The 27,946-nt window shown below is 41.1% G+C and overlaps 1 protein-coding gene across 2 annotated transcripts; it reads left to right on the forward strand.

Annotated features, from left to right (window-relative positions):
• Nucleotides 1-681: 681 nt before the first annotated feature.
• On the forward strand, nt 682-17,435 carry kif5aa (kinesin family member 5A, a; the record flags this gene model as incomplete). 2 transcript variants are annotated; one of them, XM_083974780.1, is made up of 29 exons in its annotated part: nt 682-810; nt 4,181-4,268; nt 4,356-4,429; nt 4,750-4,854; nt 5,117-5,165; nt 5,285-5,340; nt 5,456-5,543; nt 8,524-8,648; nt 8,741-8,845; nt 9,353-9,501; nt 10,073-10,221; nt 10,364-10,545; nt 10,717-10,785; nt 10,900-11,106; nt 11,445-11,591; nt 11,704-11,892; nt 12,002-12,119; nt 12,287-12,348; nt 12,592-12,701; nt 12,934-13,035; nt 13,220-13,280; nt 13,413-13,484; nt 14,273-14,377; nt 14,705-14,921; nt 15,078-15,255; nt 15,553-15,632; nt 15,916-15,955; nt 16,073-16,158; nt 17,372-17,435. In XM_083974780.1, the coding sequence occupies 28 exons, from the start codon at nt 682-684 to the stop codon at nt 16,149-16,151; spliced, it is 3,135 nt and encodes a 1,044-aa protein (XP_083830906.1). The 2 variants fall into 2 exon arrangements, with proteins under 2 accessions (XP_083830906.1, XP_083830907.1); XM_083974781.1 differs by lacking the exons at nt 16,073-16,158; nt 17,372-17,435 and adding an exon at nt 16,024-16,069.
• Between the last annotated feature and the right edge of the window lie 10,511 nt (nt 17,436-27,946).

Here is a 27,946-nt window from a genome sequence, read left to right on the forward strand (position 1 = left end):
GTCAGTGAATCAGCAGAGAGGCCCCGGTGGCTGCTTCTGCACGAGCTGTAATGAAGTTTCCCCTCATCCCTCCGCTCGGATGTGACGCAGCGGCACCGCGCGGCCCTGGTTTCCGCCTGCACGCGTGGATGCTGAGGCCGTGGGTACCACTTTAAAAAAGAGACGGATGCAGACCACGCCCTTCCCCCACCCACCGAGAGAGGGCGCTGTGGCGACCAAAACAGGCCGACCGTCAGTCAGCAGCTTTTACCTCACTGCCCTTCCAGCAGCATCTCACCTTCAACCGGCCCAGACGCGCGCGCACCGCCGCACCCGAGACAGAAAATAAAGAAAACAAGACGGAGAAAGAGAGACGGCGTCAAACAAACCACGAGCAGAAGTCGAGCTGCACCCCGATCGCTTGCTTTAATGATGTAGGTAGAGCATCGTTTCGCATCTTATTCAGTCCGCCCGCCTCACTGCGACACGGAAACATCATCCAGCTGCGCATAAATAAACCGCAGCCTCCGTCAGTCTCAGGATAAAAACCTTCACAACCTCGACGAAGAAGGTCAAAGTCTCCGCGCGCCCCTCGTCCTCGTCCTCCTTTATTTTGACGGTCACATCAGGGCCCCCCCGATCTGCCTCCAGGAGCATCCTCACAGCCGAGCATCCCTCCTCTCTCCTCAACGAATCTGCGCAATGGCCGACGTCCCAGCGGAGTGCAACATAAAAGTGCTGTGTCGCTTTCGCCCGCTCAACCAGTCCGAGATCGTACGAGGGGACCAGTTTATCCCCAAATTTCAAGGAGATGATACTGTCGTCGTCGGGGTAAGTGAGGGGAGGGGGGGGAAGCGCTTTGTTGTGCACACAGGGCCCTCATCAATAAATCATCATCAGCTTGGTGGACCCATCTGTTTGGGTTTGTGGGTTGATCAGGGAAAACATGATAATCAGTGCAGCACACGGAAATATCCATCGTCATTTCCCCACCCGAGATATGTTAAACCATGAGATGACAAAGCAAAAAAGATATATTTATACATACGGCCCAATGTTGTTGAAATGCGCCTTTACCAGCTGAATGGATGACATAGCCTGCCCAACAACAGGGTTAAGCTACTGTACGTGCGCACTAACATCATATATTTTACACTGTAAGTTGTGTTTAACTGTGAGCCCCTATCAGACACTCATGACTAATCCTGGTTGTTAGCTCACCCTCACAACCTTCATAGAGCAAAATGATTGTTGCTGAATGTGACGTATTTTCCAGGCTTGGACTGATGGGTCCATTCACCCACCCTGGGTTTTTAGTTAATTAGCCTCTGACTAACCTTTCCTTAATGAAGGGGACAGACCTGCCCTGTTCTCTTCTCTGTTATGGCTGTATTATTCAGCAGATGTTGACACTTCATACAAGTGGTGATCTCTGTAGTAGTGCTGCATGCTCCCTTCAGTCTGTAGATTAATTTATAAGGGTGGGTTCACAGAATACACTGGCTTTAACATGTGTAGGCCAAACAGCTGCTGGCTCTCATGTGTTATGATAAGTGTTGCATTTCACTCAGAAAATCTGAATGTCATTCCAGTCAAAAGTGAAAAAGAACTCACTTTGCAGTACCTTCATCTAATTTCAACATTAGAACATTAAAACCTACCGATGTTAGTTTCTTACACAGTCCTTTTTTCATCGAGTCTATAGAACCACACGCCACTTTTTGGATTTGGGTCAGAAAAAATGTTCTGGTTCTCTCTTTTCTATTCTTGGCTAAGCCATTTATGTCTGATGAGGATGACAGTAAACATATCTTAGAGAGCATATGATGATTATCGAGGGCTAAAGGATGAGGAATTGTGAGCTGTCTGTCTCTGTCTTCTGGAAAAGAAGAGACAAATCTACAGGAATAATGTTGAACTTCCACCAGCAATAATGGAAACATCTCGAACGGACCTCGTTCTCTCCTGTCAGCGTGACGCTTTACAGTAGAGTCAGAAACTGATCTCTCTAATTGCCTTAAGAGAGGATCAATAACCATCCAGAAAGCTCATACATCACTTTACTGACCTGCTTTCTCTTTTCTCTGTCGCCATCTGTCTGTCTCTTCCTCAGTTTTTCCTCAAGCTCTTGTTTCTCTCTCTCTCTCTCTCTCTCTCTCTTTAGTCACTGTCTTTTTGATTCTCTCCCCCACGTCTGTTTTGCTCATCCATCTCTGTTTTTATGTCTCTTTCTCTACCTCCTCCTTTGTGCCCTCCCCCGTCCTCGGGACTGAATGTCTCTGTTAAATCACTGTCATGGGGGCGTCAGCCGATGATTCAATTTGTTAATGTCATTTAATACGGCTCATGTTGTGGCAGCTTGCACGATTGTGTTGCATTGTATCAGATGGGACAGTGACATACCGGGATTTTAATGGCCTCATTTCTGCAGCGAGGCTTGTCAGGGCTGAGTCACTCTTGAGTGTGTCACACAGTGGTTGTTATTTTGGGGACACATTTTGGAATTAACAAAATACCTTCACGCCTCCATTATAGGGATGAACAAAATGCCAGACTGCTGTAAAACATGAAAGATTCAGCAGTACTTCAAAGGAGTTTCTTGAAAAAACACACTCCAAGGCAACATCATGTTGATATATGGCAACATAGCCTTAATACACTTTCTAATGAGCTTTGTTTCTCTTCACTAATCAGTGTGTAGGAGCTTCATTTGCCTATATTAATGATCCCAAGTGATAATTTCCAATAGAATTTATTACTTTAAAATATTGTGTGTAGAAATTTTACACAAGACATGAAAGTGCTGAGCTATCTGCTCAACCTGTATGTCAATGTGTTTTCTTAAAGAGCACTTATACATGAATTTGGCTGGATTGTAGCCTATATATTTCTCTCTTTTTGAAGTGAGACTCTTATTTGCTTGTTTCCAAGTATTAAATGAAAAGATCAATACCTCCCTTCTGTCCATTGAATACAGCCAGTATGCGCCTGCCTTAGTTTAGCACAATGACTGGAAACAAGGGGACAACAGTGTGACTGATAAGCTAACCACCTCTTAACTTTTAGCAATAAATTGGTTCAGTTTATTTCCCAAATTGTTGAAATCATTATTTTATTGATCAATGACAAATACAGTACAGACGAACAGTACAGAAGTTAGTATTAATAGGTGTCGCTGGTCTATGGGAAAACCTACAGTGTTACAGGCAGGTAATAGCAATATACTGGATACATGGCTACTAATGGAGGGTCTGTGTTGTTTTCCATATTACTTTGACTTTATTATTTAAGCAAAGGAACATTTCAATTGCATCATTGATCCATGATCATAAAGATATTTTAGACTGGTCTGTAGTGTTGGTCCAGTCTTCATTTGGGTCTTAGATCAGTCTAATGTAAGTCTTCTACCCAGAATTCATTGCACCACAGTCCAGCTCCAGGCAGGTTGAAACTGCTTTGTGCAACAGATGTATTCAGACCATTACATCTCAGTCATTCTTTGTGCCACAGCCTGTGGATGTGCTATGGCTCTGACTGCTGGAAGAAAGAAGCACTGCAGACCTGGTTCTCTCACTCTGCTGACATCATCTTCTTTTATTGTGTACTTGGGACATAAAAGCGGTGTTGAATAAGCTTACATGCTCCTCTGTGGGTCCTTGGCTTAATTAAAACGTTACCTAAATCAAAATCCTGGCTGTCTGGTACATTTCAAAAACATTTGGTGATTCAATATTTTTTTTCTCCAGCAATGTAATATTCTGCAAATAAACAATTTGTGTCTATCTGAAACCCATTTAACTCAAACAATCTAGTAACTCAAAGAATACACTCTTTGTACATTTTTCCAATAATGAATTGAAGAGTAAGATGTGTTTTTATGTATTCACACTGCAGTAATAGTTGCTTTCTTTAGTAACAGACACATTAAAGAGTGTACATCTTATTCTTAATATTTTTATGGCCAGATAGTTGTCAGCAGTTGTATCAGCAGTATCAAAGTTGTATGACATTTTTAAAATTAATTTTAATTTCAGTTACTTAAATTCCAGCTAAAAAACATTTAATGTAGAAGAATTATTAAAACTACTGACCTTTTGAAAGTTACAATTTAAAAACAGGAAAATGAAACACAACCTGTGAAACAACTGCTTTCTCTCCTTTGTTCCTCTTGTAAACTTTTGTTTGTCCCTGGTCTTCACAGGGGAGGTCCTTTGCGTTCGATCGAGTGTTTCCAACCAACACCACCCAGGAGCAAGTGTACAACACCTGCGCCAAGCAGATTGTGAAGGGTACGGCTGCATTCACAGTAGCTACTCAGAGTTGTTTTGAAATGTGTGTGCTGTGTGGTCTCATTGTTGTTTTCTTTTGACCCATAGATGTGCTCGGTGGCTACAATGGCACTATCTTCGCATATGGACAGACCTCCTCCGGGAAGACTCACACCATGGAGGTGCAGTTCTCAAAACAATTAACAGTTTCTTCAAATAAAGCTTCATTATTATCCAGCCAGTCAGATTTGGAAGTCTGTGTACCACAAACTTGTAACTAAAGCAATTCGGAAAAACATTTTGTACAACTTCTTTAATTTTTGGGTGGTTTTGTGGTTAATATTTGTGTTCAGGATCAAATTTTTGTCCTAAACCTTTAATCATCATTGGTTTTGATTGAACAGAAACTATGAGAATGTAATAGCATTGTTGCATGACATCCCCATTCACCCCCATGTACTGTATATATTTGTATATATATATATTTATCTTCCTGCTGCAGGGCAAGCTCCATGACCCTCACCAGATGGGCATTATTCCACGCATTGCTGAGGACATTTTCAACCACATCTTTGCTATGGATGAAAACCTTGAATTTCACATCAAGGTATCAGATGAGTTGATGTCTTAAGCTTTGCCATATTTGTATAACTATATTGTTATATATTTATGTTAAACTGTGTGATTTTTTGTTTGGACGTGGCCCTTTTAAAATCTTTTTTGTCCTTTCTTTTTTTATGTTCTGTCACAGATAGGTAATTTTATTTCAGACCGAATAAATAGTAATTTAACTTGCTTCCCTTGTTATAAGACTTTATAATGCCATAAAACCATGCACTGTAAATATTATTATAATTATTCTCCAATAGGTTTCCTACTTTGAAATCTACATGGACAAAATCCGTGATCTCCTGGATGGTTAGTCCTGATTAACTCCTCATCACCACAAACAGTGTTTTAATTCTTCAGATTTTCCATTATGTAGCACCCATGTAGTAGTACTATATTCTGACACCCAATCTTTCTTCTGTTTCTAGTGACAAAGACCAACCTGTCTGTGCATGAAGATAAGAACAGGGTCCCATATGTCAAGGTTTGTGGAAAGCAGTGATTTATATGTATTATTTTTAAGGTGAACATCTGTCTGTAGGTGTCATGCATGCATCAAATCCTTTAACTGATTAATTCTCTCTTATATTCTGTCTCAGGGATGCACTGAACGTTTTGTCTCAAGCCCTGACGAGGTCATGGATGTGATTGACGAGGGCAAAGCTGCCCGTCACGTTGCTGTGACCAGTGAGTCTTTATCTTAAATATGAATATTGAATCACAAAAAACATACATAAATACATGAACACTGGAATTCATGAATGAAATCTGATTGTTATAATACAGTATACAGGGCATTCAGAAAGAGATCAGACATCTACACTTCTTCACATTTTGTTATATTGCAGCCTCAAAATGAAAAATGAAAAAAAAAAACATGTCTGCACTGTACTTAAGACAAAACAGACAAAACATGCAGTGAAACATTTGAGCTTGCCTCTCCTCTTGATAATATGGTTCACTGTTTTGCTGCTCTACATCCACAGCAAAGTGTGAGTTCCAGTGTAGGTTTCTCTCTGGTGCCAGCAGTAGCACTCGCAGCACGTTACTGACGCGTGAACTGACAGCTGAGTTCATGCAGCCCATTCTTTCCTCTTGTTATGTAATCTTCATCTTAGCGTGATGTAATTTCAAAGCTTTAGTCATCCCTAATGAAAAGACATAAGAACTTGTCAGATGGAGCTCAATGTAACGTGATGGGGAGTGATGGACAGTTATTTTGGATTTGGAGAAGATCAACAACAAAGCGTAGCAATGTGTCACACAGCGATTATCAGAGTCTAATAAGAGAGCAGAGTTCAGTGACCTGACAGTGGAGTTCTTAGTCTTATTGAAAATAAAATCTTCTTGCTCTGTAATATCTGCTCATTTTTTGGCCTCCGTGCTGCAGACGCAGCCCTCTTTGGTCCAGTAATAATATGCGACTAATGGCTCCAGGGTAATGCTGCATTATACAAAAAACTGTGATGTAATGTAATGTAAAATAGCAGCTAAAAACATGTGACCTAATTACCAGTTAACCCAGATTAAACAACTTTGAATTTCTACTGTCAAAACAGATTATGTATTGCAGCAGCCTATAACATTTGAAAAGATGAGACCACAATAAAGAGCTTTTCAAGCAACAACGCAGTATATTCATAGATTATTTCTGTAGCCGAGCCTTGTGCTGACTCACAGCTCTGAATTTAACCGAATTCGAGCGAAGTAAAAAGAACAAAATAAAATGAGCTTTGGGATTCAGTGCCCAGCAAAAACACCAGGACCATTCACTGTAATAAATCTCACCGTGCTCAGTCCTGTCTTCAGAGGTAATGCATTATGTGCCTCAGTGATAAGTGTGTTGGTCTGTCCTCACAGCAGACTTTCTTATTTTCAAGACATCACTCATTTAATTTTAACCTTAATATATCCTGTATTTTCAGGGGATACATTGCATGTGTCTCCAAACGACAGGCCTGAATCCAGACTCACATACTGTATGCCACAGGACTAGTGCTGCCTGTCTGTGTTCATATCTGAGGTTAATTTGACTGATATTGCCATGGTATTGTATTGTATTATTATATAATATTATTATGTATATTATTATTAAGGGAACAGGTTTGGTCTTAACACTGGTAGGAACACAACAACTCCTACAAAACAGAGAGGATTTCTGAATGCTGTCAACCCAATGGTTTCCTTAGCATATCATCTACAGTACAACCTTTATTTTACATTTAAATAAAAATTATAAACAATGACAGATAAAAGATTAAGATCATCAAAATCACATAATATTTTTCACTTTTACATTGCCATATCAATATTCAGCAGATGCACTAGTGTTTCCCTGTTCTCACTGACTTCACCTTTAAAAACAGCTCCACCTTCACCTGCTACAACAGTGTAATGTAGATTAGACACATCAGTAGACTGTAGGCTAATGATTGTAAAGCTGGTCATGTTGGGTAGCTAAACTACTACCTCTGGACCAACACTGTTAACTTACCACACACTGATCTGCTTTTGCCTCTTTACTGGCAGGAAGTGTGATGAAATGAAAACTCAGTTTGCCCATTCAGTAGCCCACTAGTGTTAAATAAATCATACATTCACTAAACTGATCTCTGACCAGTTCATATGTGGTGCAAGTTAAACTGATGTGAATCAAATTGACTTTCCTCCTGTGTGTTATTATGACATCAGGTATCATCCATGCAGATGTATTATGAACCAGAGGATTGTTGTTTATTGATTGGATGCCAAGACAAAATCCATCATGGTGACAAATTAAAAAGATGTTAACTGCTTTTCAAAAAGAAATGTAATAATCACCCATGATTATAAAAAGGCTGTTCTGTAGACCAGAATTAATATAAAGCCTTTAAATGATACTAATGTGATAACATTCAAATTATACAATAGTCCACCCTTGAAACTGGACTGAATGTACACAGCAGCAGACCAGATTTGCTGAAAGTTGTTTTCTCGGGCAGCACAGTCGTCTCTGTTTCCTTCTAATGCTTGCTGACTCACTGTGCTGCAGAACAGTGTGCTGATAGCAGACTAACGGCGCGACCCTCTGCAGACACTGAGCCGATGCCCTCAGATATCATCTGCAGAGAAACCTGAACTATCAGTCTGTGTATGCGTCCAAGGAAGAGAGGCTTGGCGCTGGTTGGCAGGATTGGTGCTGTTTTTATCTGCACTTAGTGAAATGGTGACGTTAGTCTGCTGCAGCAGTGGCTTATTAGAGTTAACACGGTTTATTTCATACATCTTCATAGTAATTTCAGAGTGACATGATCCTAAAAACAGCAGGAGAAAGTCATGTCATGGTCCCTATGGGTTGTAAAACAGATTACATGTACATATTTACATCATTTGTATTTCATCATTTGTGTCATCGTTTGAATTTATGTTGATTATTTTAATAACAGAGGCCTAGTTGTAGTCTCCTTTAATGTGACAATCATGATTTTTCCCTGATACATAAATAAGAAACCTTCAGAGAAAAAATAAATAAAAGCATTCATGACGTTGTTTCAGAATAGCTTAACGTTGATCAGATCTCATTTGTGAATACTGTTTCCTTCCAAAAACACTTTTAACACCAGTTTTGGCAATGCAAGATGAAATTTGTCTCTAAAGGGTCTAACACTTAGTTTCTGTATTTGTACAGACATGAACGAGCACAGTTCTCGCAGCCACAGCATCTTCCTGATCAACATCAAGCAGGAGCATGTGGAGACTGAGCAGAAACTGTGTGGAAAACTCTACCTGGTGGATCTGGCTGGCAGTGAGAAGGTAGGAGTCACTCGGGGCTAAAGATCTCCCAAATTATGACTCACCTGATTCAAACCAGACACTGTGTGTGTCTATCTTTCTCTTTATTACAGGTCAGCAAGACCGGAGCTGCAGGAGCCGTCCTGGATGAGGCTAAAAACATCAACAAATCCCTTTCTGCTCTGGGAAATGTCATCTCTGCCTTGGCTGAGGGCACGGTGAGACATTTCCACCCATCTGCCCTCACTTTTTTCTAGGCAATAGAATAAGAATTGAAGTTTCTAATGAAATATTAGAATATTTTGGTGACCACATGGAAAATGGCTGTTGTCTCACTTCCAACCCTAGGAGTTTTGTCCCTCACATTGGCTTGTTACTGAAAAGCATCCTCCCACACTCTTCTTTCATTTCCCCTAATTCAACAGCCAAAACTGTCCCTGCCAATTATGAGACTGGCTGGATGTGGCACAGTCAATCGACTGCTTTGACAGCAGTTTGGGGCTTTGTCAGGATTCCAGATTGAGGAATGAGAAAGCACTAATTTCTGCTGAATCTGTGAATCTCCATAGAAGCTCAGAATTAGGCAGGCAAAAGAAACGCACCTCAAAGATGTTGTCTTTTGGTCCCAAATTGATTCTTGATCTTGATCTGTAATTCTTCTCTTCTCCCCTCTTTCTGCCTCCTTTCTCTCCACCCCTCTTCCTCGCTCGTCTTCTCTCCTACAGAAAACTCACGTGCCGTATCGTGACAGCAAAATGACCCGTATCCTGCAGGACTCCCTCGGCGGGAACTGTCGCACCACCATGTTCATCTGCTGCTCTCCCTCCAGCTACAACGATGCTGAGACCAAGTCAACTTTGATGTTTGGCCAACGGTAGATAACATATGTGGATGCAGTGAACACATCTTGTCATTTGCCCAATATCATCCTCTCATTCTCCTTTTCCACACACATTTTGTTTTTCGGTGCTTTAGACAGTGTATTTGCATGTGTTTTCTACCCAGTTTTACCCAGTACAGTGTCATTGTAAGTTGCACATCCTGCAACATTGTAGTCGGAGGTCAAATTATATTTACTCCTCAAAGCAGGACAGTGAACTAGGTCATTTTGGCCTTATAAGGCAGATCAACCAACACTGCCCACTGCATTACAATACATACAGTGATAACTGTAATATAGAGTTTTGAGAGAAAGTTAACTTGATTTGTTATAGTCGGACTTTGTCATGATAGAAATAGGATCATTTCAAATAGTAAGGAAAGCAGAATTTATTAGATTATTGACCAGCCATTATTTTGTTAGAGTTTCCTTTTCTTTGTTGTCTTTTGGGCAGAATATCCAGTAGAACTGTTAGTGAAACACAAACACCAATCATCAGTCTTTATATTAGCTTCAGTTTCACATAGTAAGGATGTCTTTCTGTCTTTGTCTTCGTTCATGACAGTGCCAAGACTATCAGGAACACCGCCTCTATCAACCTGGAGCTGACAGCGGAGCAGTGGAAGAGGAAGTTTGAGAAGGAGAAGGAGAAGAACAAGACCCTGAAGGACACCATCCAGAAACTGGAGGCAGAGCTCAACCGCTGGAGAAATGGTGAATCGTGTTTGGCTTTTTCTGACTGGATGACTTTCTTTTCTTCCTGCAGAAGAACACAGACTCCTCTGTGTTATACTTTGTAAACAAAACAGCATTATTCTCATGTCCTCTTTCTTTGTCCTCGTATCCATCCCTTCAGGAGAGGACGTGCCTGAGACAGAGCGCACCACGTCAGAGGTGGTGACCCGGATTGAGACGATTGAGGAGCAGCGCCCCATTTTGGACAATGACACCTCCTCCATTGTGGTCCGTATTTCTGAGGAGGAGCGTCAGAAGTATGAGGAGGAGATCCGCAAGCTGTACAAGCAGCTGGATGACAAGGTTCAAACACACAAATATGATTTTAACCGATGCAAAACAGCTCTAGTTGCCAAGTTTTCTACATGAGCTTTAATGTAGTTCCATCTCTGTTGAATGGTGCATGTGCAGGTGTCATTTCCATGTTATAGGGGTTTTAAATGTTTTAAAATAAAATGTATATGATGTATGCAGGATGATGAGATCAACCTGCAGTGCCAGTTGGTGGAGAAACTGAAGCAGCAGATGCTAGACCAGGATGAGGTGCTTTCATGCAAACTCATACACACAGAAACACACATGGCCACACTACAGTATATTGTGAGAACTAAAACATTCACTTTTTTACTGACACACGCCATATTTCCCTCTTTCCAGCTCCTGGCCTCATCCCGTGGTGACGGGGACAAGGTCCAGGCTGAACTCGGCAGGCTGCAGGTGGAGAGCGACTGCGCCAAGGCTGAGGTGAAGGAGGTGCTGCAGGCTCTGGAGGAGCTGGCCATCAACTATGACCAGAAGAGTCAGGAGGTGGAGGAGAAAGGCCTGCAGAACCAGCTGCTGGCCGACCAACTGTCCCAGAAAATGGTACGTTGGAAAAGGAATCGTGTGAAAATCGACATAATGAGACCAAGTTAGAGACAGGAGGTCGGTGAATGTGGTGACGTAGGGGCGAGGGCGGGGACTGCTAACTCCATTGGCTGACAGAAAGTTAGCCAAAACGACCGGATCGCTTACTTCTGCTTTAAATGGCCATAGCTCAGTGGTCATGATTCTGACTCAGCTTTGTATTAAGCCCAATAGACTCTCCATCAACCAGCTGGTGTATAGCGAGATCTGAGTCTAGCTGCAGCTATTAAGGTTTCCTAAACATACTGTGGTAAGGCTTCACTAATCCTCACTGACTCTCTTTCTCTCTGCAACAGGCCAGCCTGATGGAGCTGGAGGCGGAGCTTTCTCGTATGCAGGAAGTGAGCGGTCAGCAGAGGAAACGCATCGCTGACGTCCTCAACGGTCTGATGAGGGACCTCAGTGAGTTCAGCTCCATCGTTGGCAACGGGGAGATCAAGCTGGTGAGTTGAATCGTAGGAGGACAACATCTACATATTAGGTGTATTATGAAACATTGTACCTAATGTGTTTCCTGTGTGTCCTGTTGAGTAAATTCTTTCCTCCAATCTCTAGCCGGTGGAGATCAGCGGTGCGATCGAGGAGGAGTTCACTGTGGCTCGCCTCTACATAAGCAAGATAAAGTCAGAGGTGAAGAGCATGGTGAAGCGCTGCCGCCAGCTGGAGAACATGCAGCTCGAGTGCCACCGCAAGATGGAGGAGACCGGGAGGGAGCTCTCCTCCTGCCAGCTCCTCATCTCTCAGGTGACGGATAAGAGGAGAGGGACAAGGAGGGATAGAATTGACTTTAAGGATGGGATATTAGATGGGCAGGAGTGAAAAATAAACTGAGTGTGGAATTGTGTTTGTGCAGCATGAGGCTAAGATCCGCTCCCTGACGGAGTACATGCAGAGTGTGGAGCAGAAGAAGAGGCTGCTAGAGGAGAGCCACGACTCCCTGAGTGAAGAGCTGGCCAAGCTGCAAGACCAGGGTACCAGGCAACACACACACACACACAGAAATACTAAAAAAAAAGTGGTCTGAAATGATTTTGATGTATATTTATGGTATCTGAAATGGGATTTAGACTGGGATTTCCCCTCAAGCTGTTATTAGGTCAGAGCTCTGAATGCTTTTTCCTCATTTTCCTTTTTTCAGATAACTCCCTGCTTGAAGAGAAGGATGCAGAGAAGGGAGAGCTTGAGGATGGGAACGTAAAGGTAAGAGGCCTTATCACTTGAATTTCTTTCACCCCAGATTCAGAAACATGAATTGTACAGTACTTGTTAAGATGTCACTATCTATGTCCCCTCATACTCTGTCTGTTTAGGAAAAAGAGCTTTCTCATTGTCTGTTGTAACCTCAAATCATCTGGCTCTTTATTTTATCTTTTCAGTTTTACAAATACTGCAGAAACAGAACATTTTTAAGAGACGTTGTGCATTTGCTTTTTCCGTTTGCAGAAGACCACTCGTCAGCAAGGAGAGTCTCACCGCGGCGTCCATCACAAGCAGCTGACCCGCCTGCGGGATGAGATCAATGAGAAGCAGAGGATCATTGATGAACTCACCGAGTCCGTGACAATCTTGATTTCTTCTCTCTGTTTACACAAATACACAACACATGGGATCACTTGTTTTTTGCTTGAATCTCAGTGTTAACATTGAGCTCTCAGGGCCACCGTAGTTACTTCCACTGTTAATGATGTATTATGGATATCTTTTTAGAAGTCGATCTATTATCTGTGAACTAAACACATTTAGTTCTTTCTCCTGAACATGTGTGTTGTTACTTCACACCGGCAGTCGTAACTCCAAGTTGGAGCTGGAGCTGGCTCAGGTTCGTGCCGACTTTGAACGCCTGAAGAGTCAGGACAGCAGCAAGAGCGAGCGCCTGGAGGAGCTCTCGTAAGTTTTAGGAGATGTTTTCATGATCATTTCTACAGACAATATATCCATATCGACAGAGTGGCTGGAAACAGTCCAAGTCTACCTCTTCCCAGCGCAGGGCAGTCAACAGTCAAACATCAAATATTACACTGTGGTGAAGAATGAGGGAGATGTTTCAAACAAGTTTTGCTGTTTCTGTCAGATTCCTGCATGAACGCCATGAGCAGACCAAACAGGACTTGAAGGGTCTGGAGGAGACAGTTGTGAGTAAATTATACACCTGTTGTGTGTGTGTCTCTCTGTCCCCATGCCTTGCTGTCTTATCAAACCTTTATCTTAATTCACAATGTCCAGAGTTGTCTTCCTGACCTTGTCTCCATCTATCTGTCCCCCAGGCCCGCGAACTCCAGACCCTCCACAACCTGCGCAAGCTGTTCGTTCAAGACCTCACGTCGCGGGTTAAAAAAGTAAGCAGCTGACAGACGACAAGAGAAAGCACTCACTTTTGAATGTTTTTTTTCTTCTCATTTTTATGGAGTGTGAGGCCTTACAGTAATAGCCCCTGATCAACCTCAGTAGAAATAACAGCCTCCGTTCCTCTTACTCCCTGGCTTATTCAATATCATATATGTGACACAAGAAATTCACTTTTATGTAGAACAGTGTAATACAGGAGGTGATATATGACTCTGAAAACAACCCCAATAATGGACAATTTACTCCCCTTATCATCTTACCAGTGTCTCTACTGACATTTTAATGAACTTGTTCTCACTAAGTTTGCAATGAAGTGATATTAGATCATTACAATGTGCCCTCCCAGATGCACATTGTCTCCATGATGACTGGACTTTCTGTCCTCTACTGCCCGAGCAACACACATAACTTTACATTGTCCATGCTCTTGTTCTGTGAATATTACTGAATTACTGTGTAGACAATATGTTTTTATGTTGATGTTAAAAAGTGGCAGGGTCATAGAGATGAGACTGACTCTACGCCCTTGGTCAAGGTCAGAATATTATCAATGTGACTAAAGTTAGGGTCAAAGGTTTTCTTCCACAATGACTCAAACGTGAGTTTGAAAGCACAAACTTTTCAAGAACTTTTCAAAGTGGTCAGTGAGTAATGATGTTTATGAACACATTGCTCAGCCCTAGCCAACTATTACTGTGGTTTTTGTTTCTGGTACATCAGTAGAAAACCTTCTCCCTCCCGTCCACAGCTCTGTTTTATTCTCTCATCTACTCCACAGAGTTCCGAAATGGAGCCTGATGATAGCGGGGGGTCTTGCACCCAGAAGCAGAAGATTTCCTTTCTTGAGAATAACTTGGACCAACTTACAAAGGTTCACAAACAGGTGAGAAACACACAAATGAAAGAGAGAAGCTGACGTTTGACATCTATCTTTTCCATTTCTATCCAAAGAGATGGCAGGTTACAGAAGCTGCACACAGCAGTTTGAGAAAATCATTTCAAACTAGTACAACTACTAAACTGCGTAACTATTTGTGCCACAACAATGCATTTTTCTTTGTGGCTAATTAAGTTATATTGCATCAAAATACTGATGGTGATGGGGAATTAAGTTTAAACATTCAACTCAACATTCAATTTAACGTAGCAAGTTAATTTGGGAATATTGCATTCAGTTTTTAATCGTCTCTGGATGCTCTCGCCCCTGTAGCTGGTTCGTGACAATGCAGATCTGCGTTGTGAGCTTCCAAAGCTGGAGAAACGTCTTCGGTCTACTGCTGAGAGAGTTAAGGCCCTGGAGACTGCACTGAGAGACGCCAAGGAGGGCGCCATGTTGGACCGCCGCCGCTATCAGCAGGAGGTCGACCGTATCAAGGACGCCATGAGGGCAAAGAACGGCCTGCGACGCCCCCATGCAGCACAGATAGGTGCTGAGCTGAAGTGTGATTCATGCCTTTTGTTTGTGTGTCTAGTGGGGGATTAGGGTTAGGGTGATGTTGAGGGTCATGGGGGGCGGGGTCATGACAGTTGACCCAGTTTCGTGACAGTCGACCCTGTCTGACATCACTGTATTTTCCTCACAGCCAAACCAGTGAGACCGAAGCAGCAGCTGCCAGTTTGCTCCCCCACAAATCCGTTCTACCCCTACCTCCGGGCTGCCGAGCAGGCCAACACCTACAGCAACGCCCTCTTCCAGGGCAACGTGACAGAGCCGACCTCTGCCAGCGTCAACTGCAACCCCAACTCTATCCAGAGCAACACGTGAGTTTGAATCCCTCGTTCCACCTTTGTCTGTTCAGTCCTGTAATTCTGACATCACAAACCGTTTTAAGAATTAGAATTACTTTATAAATCCCCAAAGAATCCCCAAAGAATAATAATTATTATTATTATTATTATTGTTGTTACTATTATTTTATATAAGGAGCACAGACATGCTGTATCACATGGACCAGTTGTATACAATGTTTATCTACCTTCTGTTTTTTCAAATTATCAGGGTTAGCGAGGCTTCTTAATTTGTAACTTTGCGTATTCTCTCTGCTGTGTTTTCCACAGAGTTTCCACAGCACTGGGCTACAGAGCAGGCAGATATAATGGAGACATACTGGAATCCTTCCCGCTCAACATTGACAACGGTACGCAAAAGAACACTTTCTACGTGCATCGAAGTTGTTTTGAGAATAATGATGTTATAGCTATGATAACATCATAACTGTATTAGCCTATTATTCTGAAACGGTTAAAATTCACTTGTTTTTATCTCAGAGTGTACATTCTTTACTCCTTTATACTATCAATTATTATATTATGGTATCAATTAGTTCATTTTAAATCATTATTGGTATTACTAAATTAGTATTAATATTCACAGCAGTTATCAATCAACAAAATCAAACTGTAGTTTTTTTCTTCCAACAGGCAACAGCATCAGTGAAACAAGAGACATCAATGACAACAGGTGAGGATGTCAGTGAGAATATGGCAAAAGAGAAAACGAGTTGTATACACAGTGAGCAACAACAGCAGATTCGATTGTGTACTAAGTGACGTGTGTGTTCACCTCTTGCATTAACAGAAGTGATGCTCACTGTGGCAGCGAGGTGGATGACTCAAACAGGCACTACATCATTCAGCAGGAGACAGCTGCAAGTTAATGCCATGGTAACGGACCACACACACACACACACTCTCTCTCTTTACAATCTTTTTCTACTTTGCACATTAAGTAGGTGATCAAAACAGCTTTTTATCATTTATGATATTGCCAGTCCTCATCTATAAAGATTCAGAGACACATAGCTTTTATTTCAGATAGATCAGATTATTACACTGCTCTTTACTCTGCTCCTCCAAAGCAGTCAATTGAAAGAGTCCAGTTGATTGAGAACTACTGTATATCAGCTGGTCTTTTATCTAAAACAATGAAAAGAGATCTTCACTCCACTGGCTCCCTGTATCTTTTAAAATAGATTTTAATATCCTTGTACTTGTTCACAAAGCTCTTTGTGGTTAAGCATCAGCCCACACTGCTTCTCTGTCATTTTATTATTCTTCCCACACAGATCTTCTGCTCCCAGATTTTATTGCTAGAAACTAACTTGTACCTATGCTCCACATGACAGAAGAAATATAAGCGATGCAGATTTATTTTACATGGCTTTTAGCAAATTTTCTCATATTTTACTATTTTTTACTGACTTCTCTTTTTTATCTTTCATCTACTTATTTTATCTTCTACCACATTTCTTCTGTCTGTTGTCATTCTTATTTTATTGTACTATTTGATTTTGTTATGATACAGTAAAGAGCAACTTTTATGAGTAACAACTCCTCTGGGTATGAAAAGTGATTTATGAATGAATTTTATTGTTATCATAATTTCAAATTACCTACATTTTACTTAACTGCTGATAAGTTTCCAAAGAAAACCACAAGATTTATTTCAGAATGATTCTCTCCTTCAACTTGGTTGATCTACAAAATCACATTATCCTTTATACAGTCTCCATGTTAGACTGCTGTTTTCTATTTAATGTCACAATTTGATTCTTGTTTTAGTTTTTTCGGTAAAACTAAGAATCAGCCCAACACCTGATGGCAGTTTTTGAAAAACACACAGCGATGATGTAAACAGTAGTATGTAATAGCCCTGCCTTTGCTGACTTCCAGTGGTTTAACTTATCACATACCTGGCCTGCAGTGATGTTTAGGTGTAATGGAGGAGCTCTATGACATAAGTTGTCACTGTCTTAATAGATGCAGCAAAACGCATTTTTTCCAATCATAGGGCAGCCAGTGGTACTCACACATTACACACAAACAGCATAGATCTGTGTTACACCAATGCTGACTCTCTATCACTGTCTCTCTCCAGAAGACGACCAAGCACTGTACCGACCCAAGGACCCTGCCGTCCCATCTGCATGCAGCCTGCCCCCCCTTCAACTGTATCACTGATGAAGATGATGATGAAGATCTGTAGCCCTTTACTGTAGCCCCTCCACCCCACCCCACTCCATCGCTCTAACGGTGACCACTCTCATCCAAGGGTTTGGGGTCCAGTCTCTTCCAGTTCAGTCAGTTAAACCGATACACAAAATTAGATTTTTTTTATGATTATTATTATTATTATTATTATTACAGATCTTGCAGCATTGAAAGAAATTTGTCAAAAGATGTCACTGATGCTGATTTAGGTGTTTGAACTGAAGTGGGGCTGGCTCCATCCCTTATTATTTAGTACATACATGTTGTAAATAATAGTGCTGTATAGTCCAGTAGAGGTTTTTCAACCAGCAAGTGTTTGTGGGAATGCACAGCCTCCACCGTCCCCTACACACATATTCTTAAGGGCATCATGTGGATGACATACTGTAGGCCGACATGACCTTTTTCCTCTGTCGTAAATAAGAGTATAGTGTGTAACGCCAGCTTGTAACAGAAAACCTACACTCTGCATGCATGTCGCTTAGCGGGTTAGCTTTCAAATCTTTGCATGTGTCATGATTCCACTCGGGAGCTGGTATGCTGCAAGTGAACCGTCTGATCGACTTGGACAGATGTCAGAGCTGGCTTCCCTTGATCTTGATCCTGGTCTTAGTACTTCAGATTTTCTATTTTCAACTGAATTTGAATCCCGACAGGAGGTTGTTGTGGTTTTATCACAGGACAAATGACAAAAATCACATCTGGGTGTAATTTTTATTTTCAAAGAAGAGAAAATCAGATGCAAAATGTGTGAGGGGAAACTCAGCCTAGTGTGGGCTGTTATAGAGGAAACCTTTGTAATTGCTTTGATACTGTGATGTTGCAGCCGTATGATGCCATTGTAACTTCAGGTAATGTTGCCCTTATCCATTTAATGTGGCTCCCCCCACCCGCACACTTTGACTCGTCTTTCTGAGCCTTAACAAGAGCTGATTTCTCATGATCAAACTAACACATGCATACATTTGTAATTACTACCTCTAGAGCTACTTATTATACATTTATCCCAGTGTACTAAGATATCAATGCCACAAGCAGCATCTTAGAGTTTATAGAGTAAGTTGCAACTTTAGTGCACCAATAGCTGTGAGTAGATTTAAATGCTCTTTTTAGAGCATTAGTTTTATTCTCCTGGATTTTCATGCATACAGTACACAGACACACAGTTCCTCTCTCCATTATACAACAGGATCAGACCTGAACAGAGAACATTTCAAAGACTCCTTAATGCAGGAGAGTCACCTAAAGTTAGGGCAGGTCAGATTGTGTCAAGCTCATTGTCAGAGGAGAAATATACTATATTAATATTCAAATGTATTCTTAACTCTCACGTACTTCCCCCTGCCTTTTCAAATTTTCAAATTTAAACAGTAGAACGTATTGAGACTGGAGGGATGCCATTCTCTGATCCGGTGTTTTCAATGAGATCCGGTGATCAGAGAGTGTTTACAGATGAGTCCCCCAGCTGAGCAGCCAGCAGTCTGGCATGGACAAATGGTTTGACAGAAGTTTGAAGATTGTTTATCAGGTCATGCTGTAACTCTTGGCTTCGAAATCCTGACCAGCCAATCAGGATACAAGAGAGCAGCATGTCTGCGGTGGGTGAGGAAGAGATGGGATTGAGCGCAGTCACTGGAAATACCGTTCAGATTAGACCAAGAGGTGCATTGTTCCTTAAGGAAACATGCATACTAACAAATTAAAATGAAAAGAAAAGGCAGACAGTATTTTGAAGCTAATAGTGCCTTCTGAGATTATAAATAACTTGTAATATGAGTTCATGAGAGAGATATAATTTGTTCTCCATTTATAGTTCATATTCACATTTTGACCAGACATTTAAATTATGTGTCTCTGATCTGAATTCTCTGATCACAGTTGAATAACAGAAACTTCCAATTTTGTATTCCAATGTATTTCACTGTGGAAAGTTCAGTGCATTAGGTTGATTGCATGACTGGACTTGTTCTAACTTTGCCCAGGTAGGAACTCAGTATGAACCTCAGTCCTCATTCATGACTGCACCTCTCATTTTCTTTCTGGCATTAACAACATCTCAGGGCCTCACATTCACAATCACAGCGACCACAGGCCACCATCACCACCACCATCTTCCTTCATCACCTTCAAACTCTGCGATCGCAGATAAACAATCAGGTCAGTGTGAGTTCCTCGAGGCTTAGCATGGGAATGGGATGATGAATTTAACGTGCAAGAATAACATCATTTTATACATGCATAACATTTCCATTCTAGCTCATGACATCCAAAGTAAAATGATCCCTCAGCTGCACCCTGGTCAGACCCTACTGTATGTGTCCAAACAGACCCTCTATTTGACATCATGTTTTAAATGTAATAAATCATTTTAAAGGAGGGGGAACGTGTACTATATTGTCACCTGTCTGATTTCAACATATCTAAAATTTCTGTGCTATATATTGTTAATCTTGTAAGTAAAAACAGCGTGCCATGACATAGTAAAATGTAAAAGAAAGGTACACGCTAACTTTGTTCAAAGAAATGTTTGTTTTATTTATTTCTGTATGCCAGTACTGTAGCGTCAACATGATTATGTGAAGAATCACCGTGCAAAATTTCTGTATATATAGACACATCACTATGCTGTATTGTATGTGAACCATTGTGTTGTAGGAAAAAGTTCAATAAACTTGTAGAAAGGAGTTTGTTGAGGGATCGTTGAGATCCAAAGGATTGTTTGAATTTCATGGCAGCTGAAAATGGCTCCATCTACTGGAGGGAAATTGGTATAATAACACAGGGAATAAAAGCCATTTCAATGGCTGGATATTCTTCCACACACATCTCACACATCTTCAACTTCAACTCAAGAGACTTCAATAGAGTTCCCAGAGCACGAGTAACACAATTAAGAAGTAAAGAGAGGGCAATACCTCACTTTTACTTATCTCTATCCCAGTATTTATTTTTCTTTATTTACTGCAACTCCAGTGAAAGCTCTGATTTGATTGCTATCAGTGACTACTGCTGAGTTGTATGTTGGGCGCTCTCGGTTGTTATCATAACCTCTGACCTAAACAGGAAGTTAATTTTCAAACTATGTTATCAATGGAGCATGTGCCAAAACGTATGACTTGAAATTGAAGCTGGCTGAAACTCATCCTGTAGAGAGATAGGAACGTCATGACTTCATAATGGGAAAAATGCAAAACTCGACAACTTGACTCAGAGTCTTTGAATCATATGAAGACAATTAAAACTGCTTCTTCTGGACGATGGGTTTCCTGATAATGGACATTCAACATGGGGACATGGGGTTACAACAAAAAATCTAAATGACAAAACATTCCTATGTTTTACATATATTAATAAAGGCAAACAATGAGTCTAGTTTGCATACTGATCATTCAGGAGAATCTGCATTAATGAAGTTGATCTTCAGTTGTATGTACCAATTTTAATTTCTCATTGCATTATCAAAGACTCTACAGGTCAAGTGCAACATCAAACCCATTACTTCTCTGTATAAACACTGTCGTCAGCCACATTTCCCAGATTCCTTGGAAGTGATGAAAACCCCAGACTCCACAGGAACTTCCTCTGTGCCCTCTTGTATTATAATAAGCTGCTCTTCATAGTTCCCACAAGAACGGAAGCACTGTTGTAAACAGCAGTGGCATGTGAAGCATGGTGTGCGTGTGATGCTGTATGTCCTTAAAATAACACACACTCAGCTAATAAAAGATGATCAGGCTGGGATGGATCAGAAAATATTATAGTTAAGTGCAAAAACTACTGGAAAACCATTACAACAGACGGAGAGGAACAGGTTTCTCAGACTTTCTCAGGCTGCATAATGGGTAGCTAATAAGAAGATGATGTAACTAATCCTCAGTATCAAAAAATAACATTTTAGAAAAACAAATTCATCTTTAGGCTGTTAAGCCACTTTAGATGGCTGGTGCTCTGTAAAACAAACAGAACATGACTGTGATGAAGTCTCAGGCATAATGTTACAGTTCTGCTTATGATACATTATGACATAAAAACAATATAACAATACATTGGCATTAAAATATTTTTATGAATTTAATTTATTATTTATTAATGTATTATTTATTAATGAAATTACTTTTTTAACTAATTGTTTTGTTGGACTATGGCTAACAACTAGCATGAAAAATATCTGTGTTTGAGTGTAGGCTAGCTAACGAGAGCAGGAAGTGCTTTACAAAATGTAATGAGGTAAAACATAGACATCCACTTTTAGTTTTTTGCTACAAGTTTTGATTCAGACTACATTTTGACCAGATTTTGACACAGAAAAAAGAATTGATGTGATATTTCAATGTGATTGGCTATTCGGATCCCATATGCACATAAGGTCCAGTATCCAGTATTCCTGAGTTAGAGATCCCTTGACTTCCACTAACTCGGCGGCGCGCTCCAGCTGCGCGCTCCCGCTGCCCCGTGGATCTGAGAAACCCGAGGAGACTCGGCGGTGGGAGGAGGAGGACGTCACACACCGCTGACCTGAAGCACAGGAGCCGGCGGAGCAGAGGAGTCCTCCACACCTCCAGGTGGACACACACTGACGCAGGCAGGAGGAGCCTTACTGTGTCTGTCCACCACGGTGCTGCAGCAGATGAAGTCCAGTACTGCTGTTGAGTGTGGACACGAGGGGAAAGACGCAAGGTAGGAACCACACACACAGATACAAACTGACAACGACTGGCTGATGATAGATGATGTTGGTCTGTGAGATGAGCTGTTAAACCCCATGCCACAATGAAATGCTCTTGAAGTTGGAACAGTGGTGACTTGATGATGATGATGATGATGATGATGATGATAGTTGTGGTGGTGGTGGTGGTGTCTTTGATGGACATGTTACAGTTAAAAATTCTATGGAAATATATTGTACTCAATAGTCTTGAATTAGCCTACTACAGCTGGAGAAGCCCAGTGTGTAAATGAAGAGGCCTGAAGATGTGTGTGAATCTGCATTATATCTGCAGCATGTTGAGGTTTTCCCACTGTGACATTTCATGTCACTGAGCTGCTGGATTTTCAGAAATTCTCTTTTTTTCTTCTTTTTTATGTTGATTCAGTTTATGTATTGTTCATCAAGATTCAGATCAGGTTTGATCTTGTAAAACACAATGCTGACTCGTCATATCCAGTCACGTCTTTTTATGAAAAGCACATCAGCAGCACTCAGACATTTTGGGACTTAACAATTCAAATTCCCTTACAAGTGGTTTATAAGTCATATCTACATACTTATAACTATCTAAAGCCTTATTGTAACTTACATGGTGATATGTTTTTTACACTTTGAGCTCCTTTAACCAATTAGTAGTAGTATCTCATACCGTAAATGTGATTATTGAGTGTTGAGAAATAATTTCATCTTGCCAAATGATGAGGCTGCATCATGTTTTCATACAGGTTGTACTTATGTATGTATGAAAACTGTTAGAACTTGTTTTATTATATTATTAAGTGTTAAAAACCAAATTAATGACCTCATTATAAGTTATTTATAAGGACAGTTTTATAATAAGGTGGTGCTTCATCATTCAAACAAAACTCACATTACAAATAGATTAAATGATCCAGGTAGATATTCTTTTATCTGAAGCCGAAGACAAAGTAATAATATCTCCAACTATTTGCTTGGCCAATGGTGAGTTACCTAAATTGATGATGTGGTGACACACTCACACACGCAGCACCGTGGCACCAGGACAGTGTGCTTCAAGTGTCACTCCTGGATCAAAATGATATTTGACCTCCATCACTGCAGCTCATGTCAATCCGCATAGAGAGAGGTATCTGTGAGGAAGAACTGTTTACTGTTTCATGTCACATTTATCATCAGCTCATCTAAAACAAGTTTAATGCGTCATACACAAATGGCAAGTTTAGTTTGAGATGAAAGAGGAAATCATTTACAAAACTCAACGTAGACATGGTCTGGTTGCATGTTAATTTATTCTTAGATTTATTGTATATCAGAGTCAGTTTAGAAATGAAGGAAATCAACAGTCAGTAAGTCAATTACAAATTAATTGCTACAAGATCTAGTCACAAATGTTTGACTATTGATAGCAGATATCAACGTCTGTGATGAATTGGTAGAGTCATTTACATTATCACTTTGCTGATGCTGATCAATACATAATTGATAGATATTAGAAGAAATATCTGCTGCAGCTTTGAACTGCTTACGCTCTGTGTTGCTCCTAATGTTTAGTGCACTTCCTGTGTGACCTGAGCTGTGTGACATTGCTTCTGTGGCAGCTGTTACTGTCTGTCCTTCCCTCTGTCCGTCTGTGTGGCTGCGTCTTCTCGGCCGGGAGGCTCCGAGGCTTCTCCTCTGTCGTGTGGCACAGGATATAAATAAGAGGCTGAAGGCTTTTGCGTGTGTGTGTGTTGTTTAACCAGCTGCCGGGGGAGGTTTGTTTGTCTCCTCTGAGTGCAGGTGTACTCACTGGCCTCTAGATGCTGTTCTCAGGCCTGTTTTAAGTCACCACCACCCACTGGTCAGCACTTACCACCCTGCTTTTACCTCAATGCTCTCGGCCTGTTTGTGTTGGGTCAGCATCACCTGTCTAGTGTGTGTGTGTGTGTGTGTGTGAGAGAGAGAGAGAGAGAGAGAGAGAGAGAGAGAGAGAGAGAGAGAGAGAGAGAGAGAGAGAGAGAGATGTGTGTGTCTGCGGAAGAAGAGAGGCAGCTGAACAAGGCGGTATGCATGCTGCATCTAGAATAATTGGATGTCAGGTTTCATCCACATCTGAGATCTACAAGGCCAGACTGCAGAAGAAAGATTAAAATTTTAAAAGACCCCTCCCACCCAGCTAACTGCCTTTTTAAAGCAGATATCAGTGGAATGTTTTTGTTAATATAAGTCCTAAATAGTCCTATTTTCCGTCAGCAATCACTTACATGAAGTATTTCAGCCTAAACACGAGTCTCTCCGTCACTCTGCTCTGCTGTAACCCGAGGAGAAAATTTTCCTTGTGGGATACAAGTGTTATCCAATGAGGAGAGAGAACGGCATGAAGGGCTGTGTGTGCAGCCAAGGGATGCGCGTGAATGTGGTGACGTAGCACGAGGACCAATTGATGCCTGACAAGGGCGGGGGCTGCTAACTCATGGTGCGTTCAAAGAAACTCGTACTTTGTGTTTTTCCTTCCTGTGAAGTCATACCAGTTCGATCTGGTACGAGTTCACGGGTCGGAAGTTACGAGTGGCCGTTATAGGGAACTTTCACAGACAACAGGATGGTAAAAACACGAGCTACGGGTTACCTGGAACGCTACCAAGTCGTAGTTGTGACTTGAAGCTGTAACTTACGGTTTCAAAAGCCTGCCTTGAACGCAGCATTAGCCGAAACGGCCGTGAAGCTGATATCTGCTTTAACTTCTTGCCCTCACAAAAAAAAGACTGAGGAGCATAAAATCCAGAACAGTACATACCCACAAGCTGTCAGACTCCTCAACACCTTAGAAATATTATTTTAAACACCTTGGTTCATTCAGTGGGGCAGGGTATTGTTTTAATGTGCCATATTTATTGATTATCTATTTATTACTACCTTTATTGTGCACTTTACTCTGATTTTATCATGTATTGTATTGGGTGTATGTTTGTGTTTTTATGTCAGTGTGTGAAGCCCACTGAAACAAATCCCAATCAACAATGTTGTTGACATGGCAATAAAGTATTGAAACTTGAAACTTGAGAGAGAGAGAGAGATTATTTTGAAGAACCATTATTTTGAAAGTCTCAAGATAAGAAGCTTTATACATACTCCTCACATGTGCAGATGTATGACTCTCATTTAAATAACGTTTTAATGTGCACATAATATACACAATACAGTGGGGGTAGTGTCATGAACAGGGCAGTCATTTGTCCTTCTTCAAGATGGAGAAATAATGATGACGTTTGAAAGTTAGAGAGAATTTCCTTTTCCTGTGTGTGTGTGTGTGTGTGTGTGTGTGTGTGTGTGTGTGTGTGTGTGTGTGTGTGTGTGTGTGTGTGTGTGTGTGTGTGTGTGTGTGTGTGTGTGTGTGTGTGTGTGTGTGTACTTGTCTGGACAGAGAGAAGCATGGGAAAGTTTGCGGGGCAGACCACCATCAGTGACAGTCACATACAAAGATCTAAATATTGACAGCTTGATATCTACACTATTTAACAGAGGCAGGGCCACATGTATACTCAGCCATGTACAGCACATGTTTTATATTAAGATGACAGTACAGTGCTCATACTGGCTTTAATCCAAACCCCTTCCTCCTATGTCCTATGCTACACCACCATAAAAAACACTTTTATTGTTAAATGAGTGTAGAGGCTATAGAGTGGGAGAGAGGAAATACCCAAAACAAGTGTAACTACTTTTCAAAGTGCTTTTTTATAAGGCTTTCAGACCTTAAGATATAGGTTATAACTTATTCTTTATACAGTGTTTTTTTATATATATATCTTTGAACAAATCTCCAGTGTGTGTGTCCACCAACAAGAAGTGTAGTGAAAGCTTCCTTTCCTACTGAGATCTCAACAAGAAAGCATCCTTGGCCCAGAAAATACAACCAACCTGTTAATTAAAGAAGAAGCTTGGCATTTTGGGATGCTGTGTTTGATGAAGATTGATATCACTCTCAGGACTGTGCGGTGAATGTGATGCTAGAGTCAGCAGGCAGTTCACTTGGCACAGGGTTCAGGATTTTAATTTACAGAAACCACAGTGAGATGAGCCTCTGTTTTTTCCTGCTGCAGTTTGTCCATGATGCAGTGGATGACTTTTTCTCCAGGGCTGTTGCGACTTGACATTCAAGGTTATGGCTGCAAAGTGAATAATATAGGAGTCAGAGCATCAGCAACCAGCCTAAGGAACATGCACTATAGGTCAAGGCTGTGGACTCATTTTACTGTAGTAGAGATCACAGCATATGGTTAGTAAATGTACTGCAGCAAGCTGTGAGAATAGGAATAGCAACAATAGCTTAAAATTTAAAACTTTAGATTTATGGTCTGTCCTCAGTTACTTTTTTTTCTCTCTCTCTCTCATAAATGTGGGCCATCTTTATTTGTCGTTCTCTTAGGTTAAGCCCTTCCTATACCATACTTGGCCTGCCATAGTTTTTTTTTTTTTTTGTCCATACTGTTACTGTGGGCATCATATTTCAGACAGACACACACACGGAGGAACACACGACTCTGTGAGAACAATATGTTTAGAAAAAAACAGTCAGTTCATTCTGAGCGACCCAAACAGCTCATGGTGATTTATGGCTCGGCAAGGTCAGCTCCAGAGGAGGCTGCGAGGGGGTCACACAGACAGACAGTTGGACGGCCAAAATAGACGCCTCTCCTCCTCTGTCCCGCTGGGTCGATTTGTCTCTCTCAACCCAAAGCCGTCGTTGTTAAAGCAAGTCAGCCTGGATGTCTGGGTCCAGTCTGTGTAACTCCATGGCTGGCTGCATGATTTTCTCCTTTGCTGTGTTGTGTCATGCTGGATTTAAAAATCAGTGTAGGACTATTTTAGCATCCAGTGGAATACTGAGCAGTTTTGTATGTCATATGTATGTCAAGACTATTACTGTGACATTCCTGTCTACACCTTCGTAAAGTGGGTCAGTACATGTATAATGTTCTCATCTCTGCTAAAAGCTGTGTGGCACCAAACTCAATTTACTCTACTTGAGTTTGAAAAGCATCTAACCTCAGTGGAATCGATGTTATTTCATTGGATTCCAGGATCAGCTGAGCTGTGCGCGTTTCCACCTTAGTGAGAACCACTGTGGATACAGCTATATGGTGCGGCTTTGCAGAGAAACCATAGGGTTTTTGTGCCAGGTGCTTTCCTTGTCCACTGACCGCAAATTACAGATCACAAGATACATTAACCGTCAGGAATGAAAAGCTTGTGGTCAGGAACACAAGCATACTCTCAATCTGGGCAGAAAATAGACACGTCCCTGCAAAAACAAACAATAAAGATACCATGAAACAGAAAAAAAAACAACTTGTGTTGCAGCTGACTTAGTTTGGGTTGCAGCAGAAGCTTCTGCAGCTGTTTAGACTTCCTTTAAAGGATTCAACCATCCTGATCTGCTTCTTTAAAAAAAAACATTTTCTCTTTCACTTGACTTTCAAGAAGCCCAGTGAAAAATAAGGAGCTGTCATCTGACAAAGAAAATGATTTTTATTTTTAAAGACAATATTAGTTTAATTTATGGGAGAAGTCCATTGTCCACTTCAGAAGGTACCTCTAATAAAAGACGGGCAGAATTAAAGCCCCTACAAAGATCTTTCATTTTGTGTTGATTGACCTCTGGCCCCTTTAGACAAAAGCCGGAATGAAGACTGCATTTCCCATGAGCTCTAGCGTGTATCGTTGTAACTTTGCTTATCTGGCTCGTGTGCCAGGGCTCCAGACTTACTTTTTTGTGAGCAGTTTTAGGCA

Source organism: Trachurus trachurus, assembly GCF_905171665.1.
Source record: "Trachurus trachurus genome assembly, chromosome: 7".
Lineage (NCBI taxonomy): Eukaryota > Metazoa > Chordata > Actinopteri > Carangiformes > Carangidae > Trachurus > Trachurus trachurus.